Genomic DNA, 27,773 nt, shown 5'->3' on the forward strand with positions numbered 1-27,773 from the left:
TGGAAAGTAATTTGTAATTATAAAGTAAAATTGCAATTCTATGACGCAATTTTTGTAATTAAAAATAATCACGATGAGCCCATGGAAGTACAGCAGGTTGTAATTGAGCCAAGCAGTTTTATTGTAGGACAAGAGCATTTACTTAAAAACAAATCCAAGGGAAAAGTAGCTTCATGTAAAGGGTTGGGAGAATTGGACCTCATGCATCAGAATGCCAGCTGAGGTAGTTAGAAGGGAGAATCTGACTTTACTCAGCTCCACGAGCTTATCACATTTGTCCTTGCCAACCACCGCTAACTCCCTGATTTCCCAATGCACCCAACTCTCTGTCTTAACTTACAGATCCTTCTGTGCCTTGCTTCACAGAAGCTCTTTAACATCTTCTGATCCTACAGACTAGATGCTGCTCATTGATCTGATTGTGGACTCCCGTGTATATCCTTTACTTCGGCCCCCCCATAAAGTTGCCTCGGCTGCATTCTCTGTACCTGCTCCCTAAACCTCTGCTTTGCTACTTTTCTCCCTGACTTTAAAAGCCTCCTCAAAAATTGTCTTTTCAACTATATTTTTGATCATCTTTCCTAATCTGTCAACTCTTGCACAGGGTCTGATTGCTCTTAGTGCATTGGGATGTTTTATTATGTTATGAGGTGGTAAATAAATGCATGTTTATGAGTAAACTTAATGCTACTGAAACTTTATTTGTGTAATTTGAGCCGTATGATTACATCTAAGAGCAGTAGTTCACAAAATGGAAATGTAAGTTAAAGTATCTGCTTATCATTCGAAGGCTGTGTTGTCTTGTCAGGTGCAATAGAAGAATCGTACAGTGAGTAATGTAATCAAATGTTTTGAGTAACTTGAAGTTTGTTTTTCTTTTTCTGATTAGCATTCAAATAACTGACGGTTGTAGTACATAATGAAGTGGAATGGCACACGTTGATCAATCATCCCAGGAGCTGTGTCTGATAGATAAGACTATCGCCAGGTACATGGTTACTCACTTTACTGTATTAAATAGCCTAATGTTCAAAGAATTCCCGTTCATAAATTTATTAGAATTGATTATATTTTATACTAGCTTTGTGACTATTCAGCAGGAGACAAATATTCTAAAATCATGTATAATCTAATTCATGCTTTGCTACCAAAATTCATTATTTTCTTCTTTCACCGGATGTAAGCGTTGCTGGCTAGGCCAGCATTTGTTGCCCGTTCCTAATTGCCCTTGAGAAGGTGATAATGAGCCTTCTGAACCACTGCAGTCCATGTGGTGTAGGTACAGCCACAGTGCAGTTAAGGAGGAAATTCCAGAATTTTGACCCAGTGATAATGAAGGAACAGCGATATAGCTCCAAGTTGTGTGGCTTGGAGAGGAACTTGCAGATGGTAGTGGGCCCATGCATCTGTTGCCCTTGTCCTTCTAGGTGATAAGAGGTCATGGGATTGGAAGGTGCTGTCAAAAGACCCTTGGTGAGTTGCTGCAGTGCATCTTCTATTTGGTACACACTGTTGCCACTGTGCATCAGTAGTGGAGGGCATGAATGTTTAAGGCGGCTGATCCAACACCTTTGTCCTGGATGGTGTTGAGCTTCTTGAGTGTTATTGGAGCTGCACTCATCTAAGCAAATGGAGAATATTCCATCACACTCCTGATTTGTGCCTGGTAGATGGTGGACAGGCTTTGGGGAGTCAGGAGGTGGGTTACTCGCTGCAGCATTCCTAGCCTCTGACCTCCTCTTGTCGCTACAGTATTTATATGGCCAGTTCAGTTCAGTTTCTGGCCAATGGTAACCACCAGGATGTTGATAGTGGGAGATGCAGCGATGGTAATGCCATTGAATGTAATGGGACGATGGTTAGATTCTCTCTTGTTGGAGATGGTCATTGCCTGGCACTTGTGTAGGACAAATGTTACTTCGAATTTGAATCAATTGAAGTTAAGAGGATAAACTATTAACTTTCACTGGAATGTAACATGGTTCTAGTTTAACGAGGAAACCACTGCAATTACCCAAGATTCTCAAATAAAACAAGCGATTGTGAAATCTCTCTCATTACCTCTTACCGCTCGTCCATATGTTCCTTTTTGTTAAACGTGTTCTACAACTCTGTTTCTGGTTTTGTATTTATCAAGTATGGAACCAAGTTTATAATTATAGATTATTTTGTAATTTTACCATGGCATCCTGAGCCGGTTAACATTCACAGCCAGTGAACATGTCTTCTTTCAGGCTTCTTTCAAAGCCTCCCCTTTAGGTGGTTGCTTGGAAGTTTATAATTTGTTTGTCCATTTGCTCACTCTATAAGACCGTAAGATGTAGGAGCAGAAGTAGGCCATTCAGCCCATCGAGTCTGCTCGCCATTCAATGAGATCATGGCTGATCTGATAACCTCAACTCCACTTTCCTACCTTTTCCCCATAAACCTTGATTCCCTTACTGATGACAAATCTATTTCAGTCTTGAATATACTTAACGACCCAGCCTCTACAGCCCTCTGTGGTAAAGAATTCCACAGATTCACCACCCTCAGTGAAGAAATTCCTCCTCATCTCTGTTTTAAGTGGGCATCCCCTTACTCTGAGATTATGCTGTCTGGTCCTATTACCTCCCATAAAGGGAAACAACCTCTCGGCATACCCCGTTAAGCCCCACAAGAATCTTATATGTTTTAATAAGGTCGCCTCTCATTCCTCTAAACTCCAGTGAGTACAGGCCCAACCGACTCAACCTCTCCTCATAAAATCCCTTCATCGCCTGGATCAACCTAGTGAATCCTCTCTGGACTGCCTCCAATGCCAGTATATCTTTCCTTAGATAAGGGGACCAAAACTGTTCACTGTATTCTAGGTGTGGCCTAGCTAGTGCATTGTATAATTTTAGCAAGACTTCCCTATTTTTATACTCTATTTGAAATAAAGGCCAACATTCCATTTGCCTTACCTATTACTTGTTGAACTTATATGCTAGCTTCTGTGGGATTCATGCATGAGGGCCCCCAAATCCCTCTGTGCTGCAGCTTTCTTCAGTCTTTCTCCATTTAGATAATCAGCTCCTCTATTCTTCCTGCTAAAGTGCATAACCTCAACTTTCCCACATTATATTCCATCTGCCATGTTTTTGCCCACTCACTTAATCTGCCTGTATCCCTCTGTAGACTGTCATCCTCACCACTTGCCTTCCCACCTATTTTTGTGTCACCCGCAAACTGGGCGATAGCACATTCATTTCCCTCATCCAAGTCATTAATATATATTGTAAATAATTGTGGCCCAGCACTGATCACTGTGGTACTCCACTAGTTACAGGATGCCATTCCGAAAATGCCCCCTGTATCCCAACTCTGTCTTCTGTTAGTTATTAAGCGAATTGCTTCATCTTGTCTTACGCAAAGCCTGGCTGAGACTGAAATCTCTCTGAATGTTGATACACAAATATACTCAATCACACAATGTTAGTTTATGGTGTCTCCTCTTGGTGAATTTCTAATCTCAGCCATTCCATATATTGAAGGCTGAGTGGAGGTGAAATACTACTTTTTTGTGGGCAGGGAAGATTTAACCAGTTCACTCGGAGAACTTCTGGCGACAAGCTCAAAAATGACAGAAACAGTCTGTTTAACTTGTAAATGGTACCTGAAAGGAAAGGGACTATAGTGAAACCTATACTGGGCATAGACTATTTTCTAAATGGGGAGAGAATTCAGAAATCTGGAGTGCAAGGGGACTTGGGAGTCCTAGTCCAGGATTCTCTTAAGGTTAACTTGCAGGTTGAGTCGGTAGTTAGGAAGGCAAATGCAATGTTGGCATTTATTTCGAGAGGACTAGAATATAAAAGCAGGGATGTGCTGCTTTATAAAGCAGCACATTATAAAGCCTCACTTTATAAGGCTCTGGTCAGACCACATTTAGAATATTGTGAGCAATTTTGTGCCCCGTATCTCAGGAAGGATGTGCTGGTCCTGGAGAGAGTCCAGAGGAGGTTCACGAGAATGATCCCAGGAATGAAAGGCTTAACATACGAGGAACGTTTGAGGACTCTGGGTCTATACTCGATGGAGTTTAGAAGGATGAGGAGGGAACTGCTTGAAATTTAGAAGGATGAGGAGGGAACTGCTTGAAATTTAGAGGGATGAGGAGGGAACTGCTTGAAATTTAGAAGGATGAGGAGGGAGCTGCTTGAAATTTAGAATACGGAAAGGCCTGGATAGAGTGGATGTGGGGAAGATGTTTCCATTAGCAGGAGAGACTAGGACCCGAGGGCACAGCCTCAGAGTAAAGGGAAGACCTTTTAGAACAAAGATGAGGAGAAACTTCTTTAGCCAGAGAGTGGTGAATCTATGGAAATCATTGCCACAGAAGGCTGTGGAGGCCAGGTCATTGAGTGTATTTAAGACCGAGATAGATAGGTTCTTGATTAATAAGGGGATCAAAGGTTACGGGGAGAATGCGGGAGAATGGGGTTGAGAAACTTATCAGCCATGATTGAATGGCAGAGCAGACTCAGTGGTTCGAATGGCCTATTTTCTGCTCCTATGACTTATCGTCTTATGGTCTATGGTCTATACTAGTCAATATATTAGGTTCTATTTCATGGGTAAGGTAATGAGCCATTTGCTCAGTGGTACCAATCTAGCCTCTGAGTCAGAAGCTGCACAGTTTGAAATCAATTCTTGACAATGCAATGAGTGGTGTTATCCAGCAGACTACTTGCAAACACTGGGTCTGGGTGCTTCCCTTCTCTCCATTGTTATGAGTTGTGGGAAAACCCTTCCTGCCATGTAGGACTAATTAATAGTATTGTCCACAGCACAGCCTGTCACTGTTAATCAGCCTGTACATCTTTCTGTTACTTTGTACTATTCACCAAGTGTGAAGGTATGTAAATAGCAACTTTATGGTTGAGCTTTAATTTTTATCAGTTGAACAGTCTAAATCTAACTAAGAGCTTGTATTTTTCATATCTTCAGGGCATCCATCATGCTTCGCAGCCAGAAATTGCTAGCTGAACTGTTATTTTGTAGGCAAGTGAGACAGTGCCTGTCTGCTCACATGAAATAAATAACTTGATAACCTGTCTGAAGCCTTTCACTTGAGGTGTAGATCTTGGCCAGGATTTGAAGAGAACTTCCCTGGTCCACTCTGAATAATGCCACAAGACCTTTGTGATTATTGGCCTAAGTAATAGACTTGGTCTAACATCACATTCATAAGAAAGCATGTTTGATAAAGTACTGTACTGAAGTGTCAGCCTAGGCCCTTAAGTTCAAGCCAATGGATATGGTTTGAATCCATTACCCCCTGTCTTGGAGGCAGTGCCTCTTACTGATCCAAGCTTACATTTAACAAATGTTCTATAGTAGAATTGCATAAAAAATAACTTTTCAGCTTTTTCTAATAGAAAGTTTCTTTTGAAGTGATTTGTGTGTCTGTAATTCATCCTGCATCAATTCCTCTTATAAAAATTAAAATATCTTTGCTCCCCAGTTTGAGACATTTCCTGAAAATATTGGGTATGCTAAGCTCTCCTGATTGTTGTTTGATCAAACCCAGACTTGGAAGAGGACTTCGATTTTTACTTTTTGAGTTATTTGCCCTCAGTCCAGCTGATGCCTTTTTATTTCCATTTGGACTATTTTAATTTTAAATTAACTTTAGACAATACAGGATCTTAAATTTGGCTGCAAGCAAGGTACATATAAAATATGATGGACTGTCCGGTTTGACCCTGAACCCATGTGTTGTTTTTTTTTATGGAGCACCGAGACAAACGATCACCAGCAGCTCCAAGAAACAAAAATTGTGCTTCCAAAATCTCTTGATATCGATTCTGCACAGATAAAGCGCAAGCACCTTGTCCATGTGCCATTCATAGCATGAACTTAATTATGTTGCAATGGGTAGGGTTTGGCATCAGATTTGTTAATTTTCCCTGCTGTTAGTGGCGATTTCAAGTTTGGCGAACAATTGGACTACTCATTAAAAAAAAAACAAAAAAACTGCGGATGCTGGAAATCCAAAACAAAAACAGAATTACCTGGAAAAACTCAGCAGGTCTGGCAGCATCGGCGGAGAAGAAAAGAGTTGACGTTTCGAGTCCTCCTTTCGAAGGGTCATGAGGACTCGAAACGTCAACTCTTTTCTTCTCCGCCGATGCTGCCAGACCTGCTGAGTTTTTCCAGGTAATTCTGTTTTTGTTTTGGACTACTCATTATATGTCTAATGCATTAATTAGCGTGCCATTCTTAATAAGAATAATAAATTGATGACAATCAGGTAATTATTGATAGAATTGCTTCATTTCTACAATTAATCCCTGCAGCTAACACTATTGCTTTTAAAATGTTCTGCCATTTATTGAAATCTTTTACCTTAATTAAGGATTTCAAGCTGGTGCTCACTCACAGTGATGTCAATTAATCTTTCCAGGATGTTGAACACCTAATTAACTAGATGTATTAGCGGTGAAAGCCAGCTTTGTTCAAGATGAATTTTTTAAACAATGCTGTACATTGGTCAGTTACCAAGTAAATAAATTTAAAGATTAGTTGACGCAATGAAATCAAATGTTTTCTGAGAATGTTCTTACATGAAAAGTACTAGTTCTTATTTGTGCACTGGCTCGATGAGCAAATGATTACTGGGATTGAGTCCATTGTTTACATTTGTCTTTTTGAATTGAGTGGCACTGTTGCATTCCCTGTTGTTCCACATTTAGAAAGTTGAGGTTCAGAATGCAAATAGAAGTGATTTATTTGGATGTATATTTTTTAAAATGGGGTTAAGCCCACCAACTCAGAAAATGAATTAAATTGTATAGCATTGTAAAAATAAACCACTTATTTTTTTATTCGTTCATGGGGTGTGGGTGTCGCTGGCTAGGCCAACATTTTTATTGCCTAACTCTAATTGCCCTTGGGAAGGTGGTGATGAGCTGCGTTCTTGAATCACTGCAGTCCATGTGGTGTCAGTACACCCGCGGCGCTGTTAGGGAGGGAGTTGCAGGATTTTGACCCAGCAACAGTGAAGAAACGGCAATGTACTTTCCAGTCACGATGGTGAGTGGTTGGAGGAGATGTAAATGTAATTAAATCTCTGAACTTCCTCTGATTTCCGCAACCTCCCCTCAAGTCTTGGGATACCAATTCACTCTGTATCCAAAAGGCTTTCTCCCTCTACAACTTCATCTAGGATGATACATTGGCCTGTTTGAACTGACCAAAATTAGGTCATCAATTGTGACTCTTAAACCCTTCATTAAGGTTGCCTTACCTGGCTATAAGTTCTAACACTTTTCCCACCCAAGCCTACATTAACACTTCTAGTTAATTATGTTAATCATCTTGACATTAAAGTATGTGAATTCCATTTACATAATTCCTCTTAACCTTTACCTTTACTTATCTGCACATTTTTCTCTTTTGTATACCTAACACAAATCTTCCCTAACCTTCAAAATCCACCTTCTCTATTCCCCAACCAGATTTCAAAGTGCTCCAATGCCTTCCTTGCAGAAATATCTGCCTGAGAAGACACTTGTCCTTGGTAACATTAGCCTGGTTTACCTGTCTTCACTCTACTCACTTGGTTTACCTGTCTTCCATTTATTTCACAGCCTCATCCACACCCATTCCATTGACTTTGCTATCACATAAAACTACTTTCCAAGGCCATAGTTACTGACTGGACCTTTTTCCAATCAGCTTCACATATTTTACTGTAAAAAAAAAAAAAATCCTGATATCCACTTCTAACATTTTCACTCTAACTTCTTCCAATTCTGAATTTACTCCTCTCTAAACTTGGACTTTTCAATCTGTGTTGTTATTATCTTGAATACAACCTGAGTGCTCTCTGCCCCAGATTGCTTCTTAACCCTATTTACTCCCAATACAAAAACTGTCTTTGTGGTCTCACCTGTAAGCTAAAGACCAGAATACATGAACACTTTTATAAGTTTCCTTCTGTCCACTGCCAAATCTGTCATGACCAATTGTCATGCAATATGCATCTTCCTCATAAAAAGTTCTTATCCCTTTGGAGGGTTGGGCAGCCCCAAATCTTTCTCTTCAGCATAACCTGCCTCTTCATCTCGTTCCAAGGAGCTGGTACATTTATTTGTTTCTAAAATTGAGGACACCTTCTGTATTTCATCTGCTTTATTCCTCCTTCTCTGCCCCTTTCCATTTCTCTTAAACCCACCCATCTTCTAAATTGTTTCTTAGCCCAGAATCTCTACATTGTGGTATCTCTTCTCCCAGTCCTTTCATGAAGCTCACTGCCTGCCCTCTTGATCTTCCCCTTTAATTCGACTCTTGACTACTCAACTTGTTATCTCAATTCCAGTAGCATTGTCATCCTTCCCTTTTTCTAAGATTATTTCCACATCTTTTAAAACTGATATTGTTACCTCCTTTCCTTAAACGACTGTCCTTTTGCCCTCACTATCCTTCAAATTAAAATCCTGTCTCCAAACTGACTTTTTCTATTCACAGTTTGAATGTTTGTTACTGCACAAGTGCCACCCTTGCCTCTTTCACTACTTCATGATGTGGTCCCTCTAATTGGATTTCTGGCTAGTTCAAACCACCCTAGTTAAAGTAATTAATTGTATTCTATATGGCATCACTGATACCCTGAATGTCATTATTCTCTTGTAGTTCCACTCCTACCTGTTACTATGTATCCTCAAATAATTTCTACTGCCATGCCTGCAAAGGCATTTATGAGCAAGCTGTCTTGTTCTCTTCCGATTCCTCACCTACATTCTTACCTTTGGCAAAATCATTCACAAGTGTTAATTTTCTTCTATGTGAACACTTTTTATACCCATCTCATATATCTTTATGTAAAAACGAAATACTGTGGATGCTGGAAATCTGAAATAAAGTCATAAGGTGCTGTAAAAACTCAGCAGGTCTGGTAGAATCTGTGGAAAGAGAAACAGAGTTAACGTTTCAAGTCCAGTATAACTCTTCTTCGGAACTATCTTTGTCACCACTGTTGACTCCAGGTTGGAACTGTTCTATCTGATTGCTAGCCCATTATCTAATTTAGACAAACACGCTTGGGCCATTTTCCTTGTTACCCACTTACTGTGCCTTCAGTTGCCTCTCTTAAATTCTTTCTTCTCACTACCCCACACCCCCCAACCAATTCCATCCCACCTTGCTCAATGTCCACTTTTTTTTCTCCTTGCCACCCTTGTCACATACTCTCTGGTGTCTCGTAAATGAGATCTGCTATATAAACAGAACTTGTGGGGTGTAGGAGTAAATATATTGCTTTTGGATTTAAAATAACAATTGGGCAAGAGGCTAAAGATCACTTGCTGGTTGAAATTAAAAATGTCAATGAAGAATCACCCCAAAATTAGTTTTAAAAATTTGTTCAAATTTTTCACATGAAACAAATGTTTTTGAACTTCAATGTTAATTTTGCAATTCCATGGTGCTCCTCTACTTGACTTAGAAGACTTGATGTGGAAATACAGTTGGCTACTGTGCAAAGATGCAACAGCATCTCTAAGGGGAGGCTGTAGCATAGCGGTATTGCCATTAGACTGGTAATCCAAAGACCTAGGGCAAAGCTCTGGGGACCTGGGTTCGAATCCCACCATGACAGATGGTGGAATTTGAATTCAATAAAAATCGTAATGTCCTTTAGGGAAGGAAATCAGCTGTCCTCGCCTGGTCTGATGTGACTTCAGTAATGTGGTTCACTCTTCAATGCCCTCTGAAATAGCCATCAAGCCACTCAGTTGTATCAAACAGCTAAAAAGTCAATAAAAAAGTGAAACCAACCAGAAATGATAACAGCAAACCCAGCCCTGTCAACTCTGCAAGGTCCTCGCAACAAGCTTCAGCTAGAAGTGCCAAGTAGATGATCCATCTTGGCCTTCTCCGGAGGTCCCCAGCATCACAGATGCCAGCATTCAGTCAATTCAGTTCACTCCATGTGATATCAGGAAATGGTTGAAGGCACTGGATACTACAAAGGCTATGTAGCTGTAGGACTGAAGAGTTTTGCTCCAGAACTTGCTGTGCCCCTGGCAAAGCTGTTCCAATACAGCTACAACACTCCATACAGGATATATCTGGGCAATTTTCCACATTATCCAAAGCAGGACATCAGTCTACTCTCCATCAGTAAAGTGATGGAATGAGTCATCAATAGTGCTATCAATCAACACTTGCTCAGCAATAACCTGCTCACTGAAGCTCAGTTTGAGTTCCACCAGGGTCACTCAGCTTCTGACCGCGTTACAGCCTTGGTTCAAAAATGGACAAAAGAGCTGAACTCCAGACGTGAGATGAAAGTGACTGCCCTTGACATCAAGGCAACATTTGTCCGAGTATGGCACCAAGGCGCACTAGTGAAACTGTATTAGTGGAAATTGGGGAAAACTCTACGTTATACCTAGAGGAAAAAAAGATGGTTGTGGTTGTTGGCGGTCAGTCATATCGGTTCCAGGACATCACTGCAGGAGTTCCTCAGGCTAGTGTCTTAGGCCCAACCATTTTCAGCTGCTTCATCAATGACCTTCCTTTCATCATAAGGCCAGAAGTGGGGATGTTCGCTGATGATTGCACAATGTTCAGCACCATTCACGACTCCTAAGATACGGAAGTAGTCAATGTCCAAACGCAGCATGACTTGGACAATATCCAGGCTTGGGCTGACATGTGGCAAATAACATTCTTGCCACACAAATGCCAGGCAACAATCATCTCCAACAAGAGAGAATCTAACCATTGCTGAATCCCCCACTATCAACATCCTGGGGGTTACCATTGACCAGAAACTGAACTATGAGACCATGAGACATAGGAGCAGAAGTAGGCCATTCGGCCCATTAAGTCTGCTCCACCATTCAATGAGATCATGGCTGATCTGATAATCCTCAACTCCACTTGACTTTCCTCCATAACTTTTGATTCCCTTACTGATTAAATACCTGCCTATCTCACTCAGCCTTGAATATACTTAATCACCCAGCTTTTACAGCCCTCTGTGGTAAAGAGTTCCACAGATTCACTACCCTCAGAGAAGAAATTTCTCCTCCTCTCAGTCATAAATGGATGACCCCTTACTCTTGAGATTATGCTCTCTGGCCCTAGACTCTCCCACAAGGGAAAACATCCTCTCAAAATCTACCCTGTCAAGCCCCCTAAGAATCTTCTGTGTTTCAATAAGGTCACGCCTCATGCTTCTATACTCCAGTGAGTACAGGCCCAATGTACTTAACCTCTCCTCATAAGAAAATCCCTCCATACCCAGGATCAACCTAGTGATCCTTCTCTGGACTGCCTCCAATGCCAGTATACCCTTCCTTAGATAAGGGGCCCAAAACTGTTCACAGTTGTATAGATTTAGCAAGACTTCCCTATTTTTATATTCCATTCCCTTTGAAATAAAGGCCAACATTCCATTTGCCTTCCCTTGTACCTACTGAATTTATATTCTAGCTTTTTGTGATTCACGCATGAAGGCCCCCAAATCTCTCTGTTGCAGCTTTCTGCAGTCTTTCTCCATCTAAATAATATTCAGCTCTCCTATTCTTCCTGCCAAAGTGCATAACCTCACATATTCCCACCTTATATTCCATCTGCCAAGTTATTGCCCACTCACTTAACCTGTCTGTATCCCTCTGTAGACTCCTTGTGTCATCCTCACCACTTGCCTTCCCACCTATTTTTGTGTCATCTGCAAACTTGGCAATAGTACATTCATTTCCCTCATCCAGGTCATTAATATATATTGTAAATAATTGTGGCCCCAGCACTGATCCCTGTGGCACTCCACTAGTTACAGGTTGCCAAGCTGAAAATGCCCCCCTTATCCCTACCCTGTCTTCTCTTAGTTTGCCAATCCTCTATCTATGCTGATCAACTATCCTCAATACCATGGGCTCTTATCTTATTAAGTAGCATTATGTGCAGTAACTTATCAAACGCCTTTTGGAAATCCAAATATATTTCATCTACTGGTTCCCCTTTACCTATCCTGCTTGTTACCTCCTCAAAGAATTCTAATAAACTTGTCAGGCAAGATATCCCCTTCATGAAGCCATGCTGACTCTGCTTGATTACATTATGCATTTCTAAATGCTCTGCTGTTGTACCCTTTATAATGGACTAACATTTTCCCAATGACAGATGTTAAGCTAACGGGCCTATAGTTACCTGTGTTTTGTCTCCATTTTTGAATAAGGGTGTTATATTAATATTTTTGCAATCCTCTGGGATTTTTCCAGAATCTAAGGATTATTGGAAGATTACTACCAGTGCATCCACTATCTCTGCAGCTACTTCCTTGAATATCCTAGGATGCAACCCATCAGGCCCAGAGGACTTATCGGCCTTTAGCCCCATTAGTTTCCCTAGTACTTATTCTCTAGTGATAGTTACTTTATTTATTTCCTCCCCCGCTTTTGTCCCTTGATTTTTTTTTAGTATGTTATCATTGTCTTCTACCATGAAGACTGATGCAAAGTGTTTATTCAACTCCTCTGCCATTTCCTGGCTCCCCATTATTATTCCGCCACCCTCATTCTCTAAAGGGCCTATGTTCACTTTGGTGCCACTCTTCCTTTTTATATATTTAAATAAGCTCTTATATTACTTGCTAGTTTACTCTCAAAGTTTATTTTCTCCCTCTACTATTTTTTTGGTCATCTTTTGTTGGTTTTTAAAACTTTCCCAATCCTTTGGCTTACCATTAATCTTTGTCACATTGTATATTTTTCTTTCAATTTGATACTATCCTTAATTTACTTGGGTAACCATAGTTGGTTTATCCCCTCCCTAGAATCCTTCTTTCTCACTGGGATATATCTTTGTTTTGAGTGATAAGTTATTTTCATAAACGTCTGCCATAGTTCATCAGCCATATTTTCTGCTAAACACCTTTCCCAGTCCACACCAGCCAACTCTGCCCTTATTCCTTGTAATTACCCTTAAGTTTAAGTTGTTTCCGACCCAAGTTTCTCACACTCAAACTGAAAGCTAAATTCTACCATGTTATGGTCATGGTTTCCCAGGGGATCTTTTACCCTGAGATCATTATTAAACCCGCCTCATTACACGTTACCAGATCCAAAATAGCCTGATCCCTGGTTGGATCCACAACATGTTGTCCTAGGAAACTGTCCTGAATACACTCTGCTCGTGGCTACCTCTGCCAGTTTGATTTTCCCAATCTACATGAAGAATAAAGTCACCCATGATTAATGTGCTGTCTTTTTTACATGCCCTCATTATCTTCTGATTTATTCTCTGTCCTACAACATAGCCACTGTTCGGGGGCCAATAGACTACTTCCACCAGTGTCTTCTTCCCTTTGTTATTTCTTACCTCCACCCATATGGATTCTACATATTCCGATCCAAGATCATTTCCTGCTATTGTACTTATTCCATCTCGTACTAACAAGGCTACCCCACTACCTTTTCCTTCCTGCCTGTCCTTTTCAAAAAGTCAAATACCCCTGAATATTTAGTTCCCAGCTTTGATCTCCTTGTAATCATGTCTTCTTAATGGCTATAAGATCATACCCGTTAACCTCTATTTGTGCCGTTAATTCATTTACTTTGCTCTGAATACTATGTACATTTAAGTAAAGGGCCACTAGTTTTGCCTTTTTATAATTTTTCCCCTCTTTGCCCCTATTTGCTGCTTTTTTTAATGTTTGAACACTTTGTGCCTTCTTGTCACACTCTGGGTGTCACTGCCTAAATAGCTACCCTGCAATGTTGCCAAATGCTTTTGCTTTGTAAGCCTACATATCCCATCTCCAGAACCCTCCCCCCTCTTCTATTTAGTTTAAAGCCCTCTCTACGGCCCTAGTTATTCGATTCATCAGGAAACTGGCCCTAGTAGGGTTCAAGTGAAGTCTGTCCCACTGAAAAAGCTCCCTTCTACCCCTGTACTGGTGCCAGTGCCCCATGAACTGAAACGCATTCGTCTCACACCAATCTTTGAGCCATGCATTTAACTCCTTGACTTTATTTACCCAACGTCAGTTTGCCTGTGGCTCAGCTAGTAATCCTGAGATTATTACCTTGGAGGTTCTGCTTCTTAATTTAGCTCCTAACATTTCAAATTCTTTCAGTAGAACCTCCTTTCTAGTCGTATCGATGTTGTTGGTACCAATGTGGATGACAACAACTGGATCCTTCCCCTCCTACTCCAAGTTCCTCTCTAGCCCTGAGGAGATGTCCTTAAAAACAAAAAAACTGCGGATGCTGGAAATCCAAAACAAAAACAAAAACAGGAAAAACTCAGCAGGTCTGGCAGCATCGGCGGAGAAAAGAGTTGACATTTCGAGTCCTCATGACCCTTCGACAGAACTTGAGTTCGAGTCCAAGAAAGAGTTGAAATATAAGCTGGTTTAAGGTGTGTGTGTGGGGGGCGGAGAGAGAGAGGTGGAGGGGGGAGGTGTGGTTGTAGGGACAAACAAGTTCCTCTGACATGTCCTTCTTCCTTAACCGAGGTTTTCCACCCACAGTCATTGACAGGGCCCTCAACCGTGTCCGGCCCATCTCCCGCGCATCCGCCCTCACGCCTTCTCCTCCCTCCCAGAAACATGATAAGGTCCCCCTTGTCCTCACTTATCACCCCACCAGCCTCCGCATTCAAAGGATCATCCTCCGCCATTTCCGCCAACTCCAGCATGATGCCACCACCAAACACATCTTCCCTTCACCCCCCCCTATCGGCATTCCGTAGGGACACCCTGGTCCACTCCTCCATCACCCCCTACTCCTCAACCCCCTCCTATGGCACCACCCCATGCCCACGCAAAAGATGCAATACCTGCCCCATCACTTCCTCTCTCCTCACCGTCCAAGGACCCAAACACTCCTTTCAAGTGAAGCAGCATTTCCCTTGCATTTCCCCCAACTTAGTTTACTGCATTCGTTGCTCCCAATGTGGTCTCCTCTACATTGGAGAGACCAAACGTAAACTGGGCGACCGCTTTGCAGAACACCTGCGGTCTGTCCGCAAGAATGACCCAAACCTCCCTGTCGCTTGCCATTTTAACACTCCACCCTGCTCTCTTGCCCACATGTCTGTCCTTGGCTTGCTGCATTGTTCCAGTGAAGCCCAACGCAAACTGGAGGAACAACACCTCATCTTCCGACTAGGCACTTTACAGCCATCTGGACTGAATATTGAATTCAACAACTTTAGGTCGTGAGCTCCCTCCCCCATCCCCACGTCCTTTCTGTTTCCCCCTTGCTTTTCTTTTTTTTCCAATAAATTATATAGATTTTCCTTTTCCCACCTATTTCCATTATAAAAGAGAAAAAGAAAAAAAAAATTATTTACTTATTTTTATTTTTTTTACATCTTTTATGCTATCCCCACCCCCACTAGAATTATACCTTGAGTGCCCTACCATCCATTATTTAGCACATTCGTTTAGATAATATCACCAACTTTAACTTTAACACCTATGTGTTCTTTTGTACTATTGTTGTTGACATCTTTTGATGATCTGCTTCTATCACTGCTTGTTTGTCCCTACAACCACACCCCCCCCCCACTCCACCTCTCTCTCTCTCTTTCCGCCCCCCCCCCCCCCCCCTCTCTCTCTCTCTCTCTCTGCCCCCCACACACACACCTTAAACCAGCTTATATTTCAACTCTTTCTTGGACTCGAACTCAAGTTCTGTCGAAGGGTCATGAGGACTCGAAACGTCAACTCTTTTCTTCTCCGCCGATGCTGCCAGACCTGTTGAGTTTTTCCAGGTAATTCTGTTTTTGTTTTTGTTTGAGATGTCCTTAACCCTGGCAGCGGGCAGGACTCACCTCTTCGGGACTGTCGCTCACAGCTGCAGAGAACAGTATCCATTCCCCTTACTGTCCCTTACCACTACTGGGTTTCTATTTCCTGCCCCCACTTGAATGGCTCCCTGTACTGAGGTGCCGTGGTCAGTTCACTCACCTTTCCTGCAGTCCCTGTTCTTGTCCACATAGCTTGGAAGACCCTCGTAACTATTGGGCAATTGGAGGGGCTGAGGCTCTTTGAACACTACCACTGGGATCCATACCTGCCCCACCTGCAGTCACACACTCCTGTCCCTGAGAACAGACCAAATTTGAATTACCTAATCTGAGGGGTGTGACCGTCTCCTGGAGCAGTGTCCAGGTGACTCTTCCCCTCCCTGATGTGGCACAACGTCTGCAGCTTGGACCACAGCTCCTCAACTCAGATCCAAAGTTCCTCGAGCTGCAAACACTTATTACAGATGTGCTTGCTCTGGATCACCTTGGTGTCCAACAGATTCGCACATGCTGCAGCAGCAAGACACCACCCGTCCTGCCATCACTGACTTATTTAAATTGTTGATTAATTCCTCTAGTATCCCTGCTTTTTACACTTTATTGTAACTATTTTTAATACCAGTATTGATCTTATACTTAACAAGTTATTTTTAAGAAAGAGAAAATAAAGATTAGAGACCTAAACATAAACTATAGATCTTAATTTTACTTTAAAGACTAAAAATACTCACCAATCAGCAGGCTCGCCCTGCTGTTTTTAAATGAAATCTACCCGCTCTTTATTTAAAATGAATTCTCCACACTCTCCCTGCTCGGATTTTTAAGGATTACCCAAATAAATGCTGTGGCTACAAGAGCGGATTAGAGGCTAGGAAGCGTGTGGCGAGTAACTCATCTCCTGACTCCCAAAGCCTGTCCTCCATCTACAAGGCACAAGTCAGGAGTTTGATGGATTCTCCACCTGCCTGGATGAGTGCCAATGACCTTGAAGAAGCTTGACACTATCCAGGACAAAGCAGCCCGCTTGATTGGCACCCCATCCACCACCAAACAGTGACAGCAGTGTGTACCATCTAAAGGATACTCTGCAGAAACTCACCAAGGCTCCTTCGGCAGTATCTTCCAAACCTGTGACCACAACCATCTAGAAGGACAAGGGCAGCAGGTACATTGGAAAATCACCACCTGGAAGTCCCTGTCCAAGCCACTCACCATTCTGACTTGGAAATATATCGCTGTTCCTTCACTGTCACTGGGTCAAACTCCTTGAACTCCCTCCCTAATAGCACAGCACTGTGGGTGTACTACACCACCATGGACTGCAGCAGTTCAAGAAGGCAGCTCACCACTGGCCTAGCCAGCAAAGCCCACGTTCTGTAAATGAGTATATTTTTTAAAAAGCATGTGGTCCATAGAGGAATCTTTTTCAGTCCTGAGTTTGAGGTTTGGCTAAGCTTAAAAAAAAAATCATGCTTTGATGCAAAATGCTCAAACACATGAAGGGACACTTGGGCATTTGGCCTTTTGATAAAACTATAGTGTGCACTATTGAGGAAATTTAAATTGGGAAATAATTATTTTTAATTTCCATAATTTAATCTTTCTTTTCCTTCATGTAATCCGTTTTATAGACAGACCCAATAGAGAAAAGACTGTTTGCTCAATTAATTTGAATTTTATGAAAAATTCATATATTCAAAACAAACAAATATCAAAGAATATCTTCACTTTACAAATTCAATGCATCTAAAATTCAGGTTTATTGTGATCCATTGAATTTGTAACAATAATTTAGTAAGATTTTTAAATAAATTCTGATTACTGATCTGCTCCCAATATGTTAACTTCTTTTCTCTACGTTCATATGTTGACAGACCTGCTGTGTATTTCCAACATTTGCTGTTTAATAAAAAGTCCAGAATATATGTAAATTAATTTTCTCTTTCTTTTTACTAGTTTGTTGACAGTACCTTTAAGCCCAAAGATTCGAGCACTCAATCTCCACTGTAATCAAATAAGCAGAATTGAAGGCCTTAGCCGAGTGTGGCAGTTGCGACATCTTGATCTCTCCTCCAATCAGATTACTCGTATTGAAGGATTGGAGACATTGGTGGCCTTGCGTACGCTAAATTTGTCCTGTAACTTAATAACCAAAGTAGAAGGTTTGTAAATTACATTGCACTGAAATCATATTTGAAACATTTGAAGTTATTATAATGTTGGGATGTGCTAATTCTGCATTTACTTAAAACCTTGTTTTAGTTTACAGTTAAGTATTGAATACAGTTTTGGGCACCCCATTGTAGAATGACCATTTTAAAAAAGGGTAAAAAAGGGTATTAACCACGATATTGCCAGAAATTAAGTGTTACAGTTAGGAATGGACACTTGAGAAACTGGATTTTCTTGCTGGAGTTGAGAAAGTCAAGAGTTAACTTTACAAGAGGCCTCCAGATTGAAAAGGCTTGTCATGTGTTAAAGCCACTGGATAGCTTTTTCAGAGAGCCAGTGCTGTTAGGATATGCTAAGTGGCCTCCTGTACTGCAAAACTCAAAAATTCTATTAAAAATATATATATAATCTTCCTTCACTCCAATAATTTGAAGTTATTGTTTATACATGTTACGGATACCACCTATTGTGTAGATATTGAAGTGGATTGGTTGCTTGGTTTCAGAGCAACAAAATCAAGTAGCAGTTTTGTAACTGGGATTTCCAGTTTATAATTTGCCATTATATGAGAGCATTAAAATACAGGCTTTATTTTTGTTTTTGTGGATATCTTTATCAAGATGGTTTTTGTTGTGGACAGTACATAAAACCTGTTGACAATAACATTTGAAAAATATTGTTCTCTTTTTAGGACTTAATGGACTCATCAATTTAACTAGATTGAATTTATCGTATAATCATATTACTGACCTAACTGGTAAGTAAATGTTCTCTTGCAACTTCTGATATAAGTTTACTAAACAAATATGTTGCTACATTGGGAGAGATGTCATTTTAAGTTTAACGAATTGTCGTTGTTTGCATTTGCCTACCTGTTTCCTCAATGAACTTTGAAGTCTTTAATCTTGCTATCCTGTGTATTATTCTGCTTATCCTGGAAGATGCTCTATTAGAAAGTCCTATGTGACGGTGACAAAGGTAAGCTCCTCCTCCTGTTCCTTGATCTGTCTGCAAACTTTGATACAGCTAACCAGACCATCTTCCTCTAATGCCACTGTTAACCAGCTGGATGGCACTGTACTCACCTGGTTCTATTCTTATCAGTCTAATCATAGTGTCATGACAACAGGAAACTGTGACTGAGTAAGATCTACAGACAACTTCAGCTAACAATAGACATATTGAACTGTTTAAAGAAGACTTTTTCTACCTCCATAACATGGCTGGACTTCACCCTGGTGGCAGCACATCTGCTGCTGGCCCCTCGTTCATGCCATTATTACTTCTAGACTTTACTATTCCAACACACTTTTGGCTGGTTTCCCAAATTCAACACTCCCATAGACTAGAGGCCATTTAAAACTCTACTCCCTCTGTCTGTATTTGCCCAAATACTGTTCACCTATCATCACTGTGATCACTGATCTACATTGGCTCCTGGTCAAGCAATGCTTGCTTTTATTGTAAAATTCTCATCACTCAATTCCCTCTATGACCTCACTCCTCTTTCTCGATAATCTCCTCTGGTCCAACAACCTTTGGAGATATTTGTGCTCATCTAATTCTGGCTTCTTGATTATTCTTAATTTTAATTCCTCCACCACTTGTGTCCTTCAGCTGCTTGTGCCCTAAGCTCCAGAATTCCCTGACTAAACTTCTTCAATTTTTCCTTTAAGATGCTCCTTGAATTCCAGCATGTTAGTGGGGTGGTGAAGAAGGCATATGGGACACTTGCCTTTATCAATCGAGGCATAGATTACAAAAGTAGGGAGGTCATGCTGGAGTTGTATACAACCTTGATGAGGCCACAGCTGGAGTACTGTGCGCAGTTCTGGTCGCCACATTATAGGAAGGATGTGATTGCACTGGAGGGGGTGCAGAGGAGATTCACCAGGATGTTGCCTAGGATGAAACATTTAGGTTATGAAGAGAGGTTGGATAGACTTGGGTTATTTTCATTGGAGCAGAGAAGACTGAGGGGCAACCTGATCAAGGTGTACAAGATTATGAGGGGCATGGACAGGGTGGACAGGGAGCAGCTGTTCCCCTTAGTTGAAGGGTCATTCACAAGGGGGCATAAGTTCAAGGTGAGGGGCAGGAGGTTTAGGGGTGATGTGAGGAAAAACCTTTTTACCCAGAGGGTGGTGACAGTCTGGAATGCACTGCCTGGGAGGGTGGTGGAGGCGGATTGCCTCACATCCTTTAAAAATTAACTGGATGAGCACTTGGCATGTCATAACATTCAAGGCTATGGGCCAAGTGCTGGTAAATGGATTTAGGTAGGTAGGTCAGGTGTTTCTCACGTGTCGGTGCAGACACAATGGGCCGAAGGGCCTCTACTGCACTGTGATTCTGATTGTGTGATTCTTTGACCAAGCTTTTGGTCATCTGATCTCATATAACCTTTCGTGGCCTAGTGTCTCATTGTGCTTCATAATGCTTTTGTAATGTTCATTGGGACTGAAGAAGTTTTAAGTGCTGGTGCTCTTTGGTACCTCTAGGTCAAGCTAACAATTGTTAGCTGGAGAGTTTTGACAGCCTGTCAGCAGCCTGTTCAATCTTGGGGCATCGGATCTGAGCCCGTCCCCTACTAACATCCATCGATTTACAGTTTTATTATGTATTGTTGATTGCATACTGGAGCAGGAACCCTGACTGCTTTTTCCCATCCATTTTCAACCAGGGGTACAGAGCCCATTTGCAGCATCTCTGTAGCTGCCACAGCTGAGGACAGGCTTTGGAACATAGGGTATCAGTTATTGTGTCTATATTAACTTTCCTTTAAATAGAAATAAAATGATGTAATTGTGAATAAAGATTGCAGGAAGCAGGTACAGTTTGATGCATTATGATTTCAAAAGCCGTACAGCATAGAACACCTTATACTGAAATCACGTGCTGTTGCAGAGCTTTTAGTCGATATATGACAGATGTTGAAATAATTTGGTGTAGTCCTGTTATTAATGTATATATTTCATATTTGTGTTGTGTTTCTTGAAGTGCTAAGTAAATGTTAAGTTAAATTCTGAATTTTTCTTCCTTCTTTCCCACCCCCTCCCATTAACTTTCCTCTTTTGTTCAATGCTGAAAATATTTAGTCTTATAAGGCTTCATCCCTGCATCCATACTATGGGCAGGGTTTTGATCTTAGAGACAGGTAGAGTCAGTTGCAAAATCACCCGCCTCAGGAGAAGGCACCTTGAATGGCGCAATTTTCAGTCTGGTGCGGGGGGTGGAAGTTGTGTATAGAGGTGGGGCCCACCAGCCCTGGATGCAGATCAAAAGTGGCCACGGGCTGCCAAGTGCACAGGCTGCGTAAAAGGCTCACCTCAGTTCGCTGGGACACTTTGTCCCATTTGTATTAAATATTAGGCCCTTTAGCCCTCACCCCTCACACCTCCTCACCCTCTCACCCATTCCCCATGCCAACTCTTGTCCCCCACCTGCCCCCATACCATCCATGTCATTCACCCCATATGGCTTCTCATACCCTCTATGCCTCTTGCCCCCCAATGGCCCCTCATACCCTCCATGCCAACCCATATCACCACCCATCCCCAATGGCCCCATATACCCTAAATGCTAACTCCACCACTTAGACCATCCCTATTTACCCCAGACATCTGTCCATATAGGGCAAATGGTGCTGAATATTTATCACATATCTTTGATGTTGGTTTCACAGGCACGCTTTAAACCAGATTCAGTGGGCCAGATACTTCAAAGCGTTCACGGTCACCTTCCGTCTGACCCCGTCTACTGCTGTTCATCCTGCAACTTTTTTTTCAATATGCATTGTACAAAAGGAATTAGTTGAGTATCTTCTTCAGAGATCTCCACTTTCAGACAAACTGTACTAAGGAGACTTGCTTCCTCCTTTGAATCGTCCCCTTAGTAAATGTTAACTTCCTTACATTTACAATAATATCTTATTAAAAGTGGTGGCCCTGACATTATTTCAGGTGTTCATATGCAAAATTCTTTTAAAATATTATACAGACCCAGAGTGTGTCTGTGCACTTTTTAAAAACAATATAACCAAGCTTCTGACGGGTAAAATACAGGACAAAGGAGCAATGCAGAGTATGGCTTTGACATTAAACTCAGTTAATCACTGGAAGTGTTTAGTCATTTATAGTATTTCATAGCTTTCAAATGTTATACCAGCCACTGCATATGGTGGGATAATTGCATTCAGATGCATGTAACCACTATGTGGTGGAGCCTATAATGTCATTGTCTGCTAGGTTTTCAAAACTGTTTCATTCCTTCTTGCAGCCTTAAGATTTTTGTAACCTTACCTTTATTAGCCTTTTATATTCTTTACTTTTTGGTTTAATTTGTTCTGTCCTTTGCACTCTTCTACCTTTGGTGGTATCCTTCATTATGCACCTTGACCCATTAGCTTGACTTCTGATGTTTTAAGAAATGTGCTATTAGCCTGTTGAGTTATTGTGCCATAGTAAGCGTACTGGAAGTGAGTACTGTTTTTAAAAACCTTGTCTGAAATTTTCAACATAGACAATATAAATAACATGTAGAGAAGAATATAAATACAGGCATGGACATGTTGGGCCGAATGGCCTGACCCATATTGTATATTCTATGTAAGTGGTACTCAGTAGATTTAAGGAAAATGAATTACCAATGAGTTGGAACAGTTGAGCTTGCTGCCATTTTGGCTGGTAAGTTTAAAATATGTTGGCCTGAATCAGGTGGTTTGGCTTTTGCAAGCATCATTGTGCATGTAAATGACCTTCATAAATAGTTTATTAATTGTGAAATGTTTTGAGACATGTTGAGTACATGATATTGAACTAGATAAATGTTAGTGTATTTTCTCACTCACCCCTCTCTCTCCTCTTTCCCTTTCTCCCAACATCACCCCCTTTTTGGAAAATCAACCTTCCATTTCTCCCAAGCACTTTGGAAGTTATCTTTCACAGTAGGCTGCCATTGACAAAGAAATCCAGCATCACCTGAAGTCTGTTGGTGCAGCCTTTGGCCACCTGAGGAAGCAAGTGTTTGAAGATCGCACATCAAAACTGAAACCAAGCTCATGGTTTACCATGAGGTTGTGCTCCTTCCTTACTGTACGGGGCTGAAACATTGACAACATATAGGAGGCACCTGAAAGCACTGGAGTCATTCCATCAATGCTGTCTGCCGAAGATCTTAACATTTTAAGTGGGAGGGTAGATGCACCAGCATCAGCGTTCGTGCACAAGCAGGTTGTGGTCGCCCTTCATAGCTTCATTGTGTTGATTATATAGCTCTGATGTCATATACCACACTCCCAAAGCAGGTCGTATTCTCCCAGCTTAGTCAGGGCAGATACACCAGAGGAGGATAGAAGAAGCAGTTCAAGGATGTGCTGAAAGCCAACATGAAGAAATGCAACATTGATGTCAACTTCTGGGAGACCATCGCCTTGGACTGAACCAGATGTCAGCAGCATCCGTGAGAAAAATCCCAACGTTTTGAGACCCAACAGTGACAAAATGAAAAGAAAAAGTGAAAGCAGCAAAAAGAACACATCACAACCCAAACTGATGATACACAACCAGACATCCCACATGATGATAAATGCCCTATGTGACATAAAATTAATGGGAATCGGGGAAAACTCTCCACTGGTTTGAATCATACCTATAGCAAAGGGAGATGGTTGTGATTGTTCGTGGTCAGTCATCTCAGTCCCATGACACCACTGCAAGAGTCCCTCAGGGTTGGGACCCAGGCCCAACCATCTCCAGCTGCTTCATCAATGACCTTCCTTCCTTCATAAAATCAGAGGTGGGGATGTTCACTGATGATTGCACAATGCTCAGCACCATTCACGACACCTCAGATACTGAAGCAGTCCATGTCCAAATGCAGCAAGACCTGGACAATATCCAGGCTTGGGCTAACAAATGGCAAGTAACATTTGCGCCACACAAATACCAGGCAATGACCATCTCCAGCAAGAGAGAATCTAACCATCACCCCTTGACATTCAATGGCATCACCATCACTGAATCCCACACTATCAACATCCTTGGGGTTACCATTGACCAGAAACTGAACTGGACTATCCATATAAATACTGTGGCTACAAGGGCAGAAGTCAGGAGTGTAATGGAATACTCTGCACTTGCTTGCAGTTTCCTGCTTTCTGTCTCCCTCCCTTTTTGAATAAAGGAGTTAATTTTGTTCTTCTCCAATCTAATGGAATCTTCCCTGAATCAAGGGAGTTTTGGGAAATTAAAACCATCGCATCAACTATTTCACAAGCCACTTCTTTTAAGAACCTGGGCTGAAGTCCATCAGGACCCAGGGATTTGTCTGCCTGCAACTCCAACAATTTGCCCAACAACACTTTGACAGCACTTTCCAAACCCACAACTCCTGCCACCCACAAGGGCATCAGATGCATGGGAACACCACCACCAAGTTCCCCTCCAAATCACACACCATTCTGACTTCGATCTATATCGCCATTATTTCATTGTCACTGGATCAAATCCTGGCCTTAGGTTCTGCCTACAAATTTCCAAGTTTGTCTTTAAACCTCATAATTAATCTTTCATTGCACAGATTATTGGCTATCCCTCCCTGGCAAGGACGATTGTCTTCCATGAGTTGAAAGATGGCTGATGAGGCCAATTCCGGATTTTTTAATTCATTCATGGGATCTGGGAGTCACTGGCTAAGCCAGCATTTATTGCTCATCATTAATTGCCCTTGAGAAGGTAGTGGTGAGCTGCCACCTTGAATTACTGCAGTCCATGTGGTGTAGCTACACCCACAGTGCTGTTAGGAGGGAGCGCCAGGATTTTGACGCAGCGACAGTGAAGGAATGCCAAATATTCATGAGTCAGGATGCTGTGTGGCTTGGAGGGGAACTTCCAGGCAGTGTTGTTCCCATGCATCAGCTACCCTGCAGTTCTTTGAAGGAGTCACATGTGCTGTGGATAAAAGAAACCAGTAGATGTACTGTACTTAGATTTCCAGAAGGCATTTGATAAGGTGCCACGTCAAAGGTTATTGCAGAAAATAAAACTCATGGTGTAGGCTGTAATATATTTGCATGGAAAGAAGATTTCCATGCAACTCAGTCCCAGTTCTATTGGGTGCAACTTCTCCAGCCTGTACAGATCCCATCTCGCCCAGACCCAGTCCCAATGTCCCAAGAATCTAAAGCCCTTCCTCATGCACCATCTCTCCAGCCATGCATTCATCTGCTTTACCCTCCTATTTTATACCCACTTGTGTGTGATATTGGGAGTAATCTGGAGATTACTACTTTTGAGATCCTGTTTGCTAATTTCCTAGCTAACAGGAAACAGAGGTAGTCATAAATGGGTTCTTTTCTGGTTGGCGGTAAAGCTAGATGTGAAGTATTCATTTAATACCTCAACTATGCGTAAATCCCCTTTTTTTTGTCAGTTCTACTCCTTTTACCACCCTTTTACCATTTATATGCCTGTAGAAGACTTTGGGATTCCCTTTTATGTTAACTTCAGTCTCGTTTCATACTTCCTCTTTGCTTCTCTTGTTAACTTTTTCACTTCCCCTCTGAACTTTGTATATTCAACTTGGTTCTCACTTCTATTGTCAACCTGACGTCTGTCATATTCACACTTCTTCATCTTAATCTCTAGCTCTTGTTATCCACAGAATTCTGGATTTTTTACCCTATCTTTCCCTTTCAAGGGAATTTACCTTGACAATGTCCAAATTATCTCCTCTTTGAAGGTAACCCCAATGTTCAGCTACCATTTGTCCTGCCAACCTTTGAATCCAATTTATTTGGCCCAGATCCATTGCTAACTCATTGAATTTGGCTTTCGCCCAGTTCATTATTCTTTCTGTAGATTGTTTTTTTGTCATTTGCCATTGCCAGCCTAAACCTTATGATACAATAATCACTGTCCTCTAAATGTTCTCCTATTGATAATTGATTCATTGGCCCACCTCATTTCCAAGAACCAGGTCCAGTATTGCCTCCACTCTGGTTGGACAAGAAACGTACTGCTGTAGAAAATTTTTGTGGGCACACTCTAGGAGCTCTTGCTCCTTTCTGCCCTTTACACTACTACTATCCCAGTGTATATTCAGAGAACTAAAGACCCCCGTTAGAACTGTACTATAATTCTTGCACCTGTTTGTAATTTCCTTGCAAATTCCTTACATTCTTTGCACTAGTTTGTGGCCTAAAACTACACAGAGCAATGTAATTGCACCTTTTTTGTTCTTTAGCTGCCCTTTACCCCTCTGGGACATCCTCTTTCTCTAGCACTGCAATACTCTCAATCAATATCACCACTCCTACCCCTTTTCTTCCTTTCCAAACTTTGCTGAACACTTGTATCTAGGAATATTTAACACCCAGTCCTGCCCTTCTTTGACCCGGGTCTCTTATAGCCACAATTTCATATTCCCACATGTCAATCTGTACCTGTAACTCACCAATCTCATGAACCACACTCCATGCATTCACATCCATGCCATTAACCTTGATCTAGACTTTCTTAATTTCTCCCTTACTCTGACCACACCTAATAGGTTACTATTCCCTACTCTAGTGCTATCTATCTCTCCCAGTATTCTGTGCACCTCTCTGATATTACCTCCTGATTCCCACACCCCTGCCAAGTTAGTTTAAACCTTTCCCAATAGCACCAGCAAACCGCCCTGCAAGGAACTCAGTCCCAGTTCTATTGGGTGCAACTTCTCCAGCCTGTACAGATCCCATCTCGCCCAGACCCAGTCCCAATGTCCCAAGAATCTAAAGCCCTTCCTCATGCACCATCTCTCCAGCCATGCATTCATCTGCTTTACCCTCCTATTTTATACCCACTTGTGTGTGATATTGGGAGTAATCTGGAGATTACTACTTTTGAGATCCTGTTTGCTAATTTCCTACCTAGCTCCCTAAATTCTGACTGCAGGACCACATCCCTCTTTCTGCCTATATCATTTGTACCTACATGTACTAAGACTGCAGGCTCCCTGTCCACCCTCCCTCCTCTGGGTGCTCTACAGCTGTACAATGACATCCTTGACCCTGGCACCAGAGAGTCAACACATCATCCTGGATTCACATCTGCAACCCCAGGAACACAAATCCTCCTAACTATCGAATCACCTATCACTATTGATCTTCCAATCTTCCTTAACCCCCTGTACATCTGAGCCACCTGTGTTGCCATTGGACTTGGCTCTGGCTGCACACCCCAGATGAACATTCGCTCTCATCAGAATTCAGAACTGAATACTGTTCGGAGAATGAGCTGCACTCCAGGACTCCTGCACTACCTGTCTGTCCTTTTTTGACTGCCTGATGGTCATGTATTCCTTCCCTCCCTGCATAGTTTGCTAACTGTACCAACAATGATAAGCCTTACTACTGTTAATAAACCTTACCAATACTAATAAAACTTTACTAATACCGATAAACTCTAATAATACTTAATACACCTTGCTAATAGTTGTCAACCTTACTTGTAAGAAAAAAGATAAGCAGTTTGGTCCCTCATTTAGACAAGATAAATAGGAAATGCTCAGCAGCCCACCACCTACCTGCTTCTCTGTGATGTCACACCTCGATTTTTTTCTTTCTGACTGCAGGTTCTGAACCCACAGACTGGCACCTGGTGGGGGCGGATAGTCCCGCTCTGCTCTCGCTGTTTCCCACCATTCACCAAGCCTAACTTTGGAGAAAGGAAAAGCAGCAGCAATGCTCACTAGTCAATCAACTCACAGCTTTCCAGTGATGTCACAGTTTGATTTTATTTTTCCCTCTCACTTTAGTGGTACTGACT

General features: G+C 41.7%; 1 protein-coding gene and 1 non-coding gene across 5 annotated transcripts in view; one reads left to right on the plus strand and one right to left on the minus strand.

Annotated features, from left to right (window-relative positions):
- lrrcc1 (leucine rich repeat and coiled-coil centrosomal protein 1) overlaps nt 1-27,773 on the plus strand; it is a 231,029-nt gene that overhangs the window by 14,315 nt on the left and 188,941 nt on the right. For 2 of the 4 annotated variants that reach the window (XR_005943299.1, XM_041189511.1), the window contains exons 2-4: nt 890-988; nt 17,749-17,954; nt 18,656-18,721. Coding sequence is in view for 1 of the 4 variants with exons in the window: in XM_041189511.1 (XP_041045445.1) it covers nt 930-988; nt 17,749-17,954; nt 18,656-18,721 (331 nt within the window). In the remaining 3 variants the exon portion in view is untranslated. Of the gene's footprint in view, nt 1-889; nt 989-17,748; nt 17,955-18,655; nt 18,722-27,579; nt 27,722-27,773 lie in introns of those variants that run through there. The other 2 variants (XM_041189512.1, XM_041189513.1) reach the window with 2 other exon arrangements.
- LOC121279451 lies at nt 5,756-5,890 on the minus strand. Its single transcript, XR_005943398.1, has one exon. It is a non-coding gene; the product is annotated as a U11 spliceosomal RNA (small nuclear RNA).

The sequence above is a fragment of the Carcharodon carcharias genome, chromosome 6, assembly GCF_017639515.1.
Source record: "Carcharodon carcharias isolate sCarCar2 chromosome 6, sCarCar2.pri, whole genome shotgun sequence".
Taxonomy (NCBI): Eukaryota; Metazoa; Chordata; class Chondrichthyes; order Lamniformes; family Lamnidae; genus Carcharodon; species Carcharodon carcharias.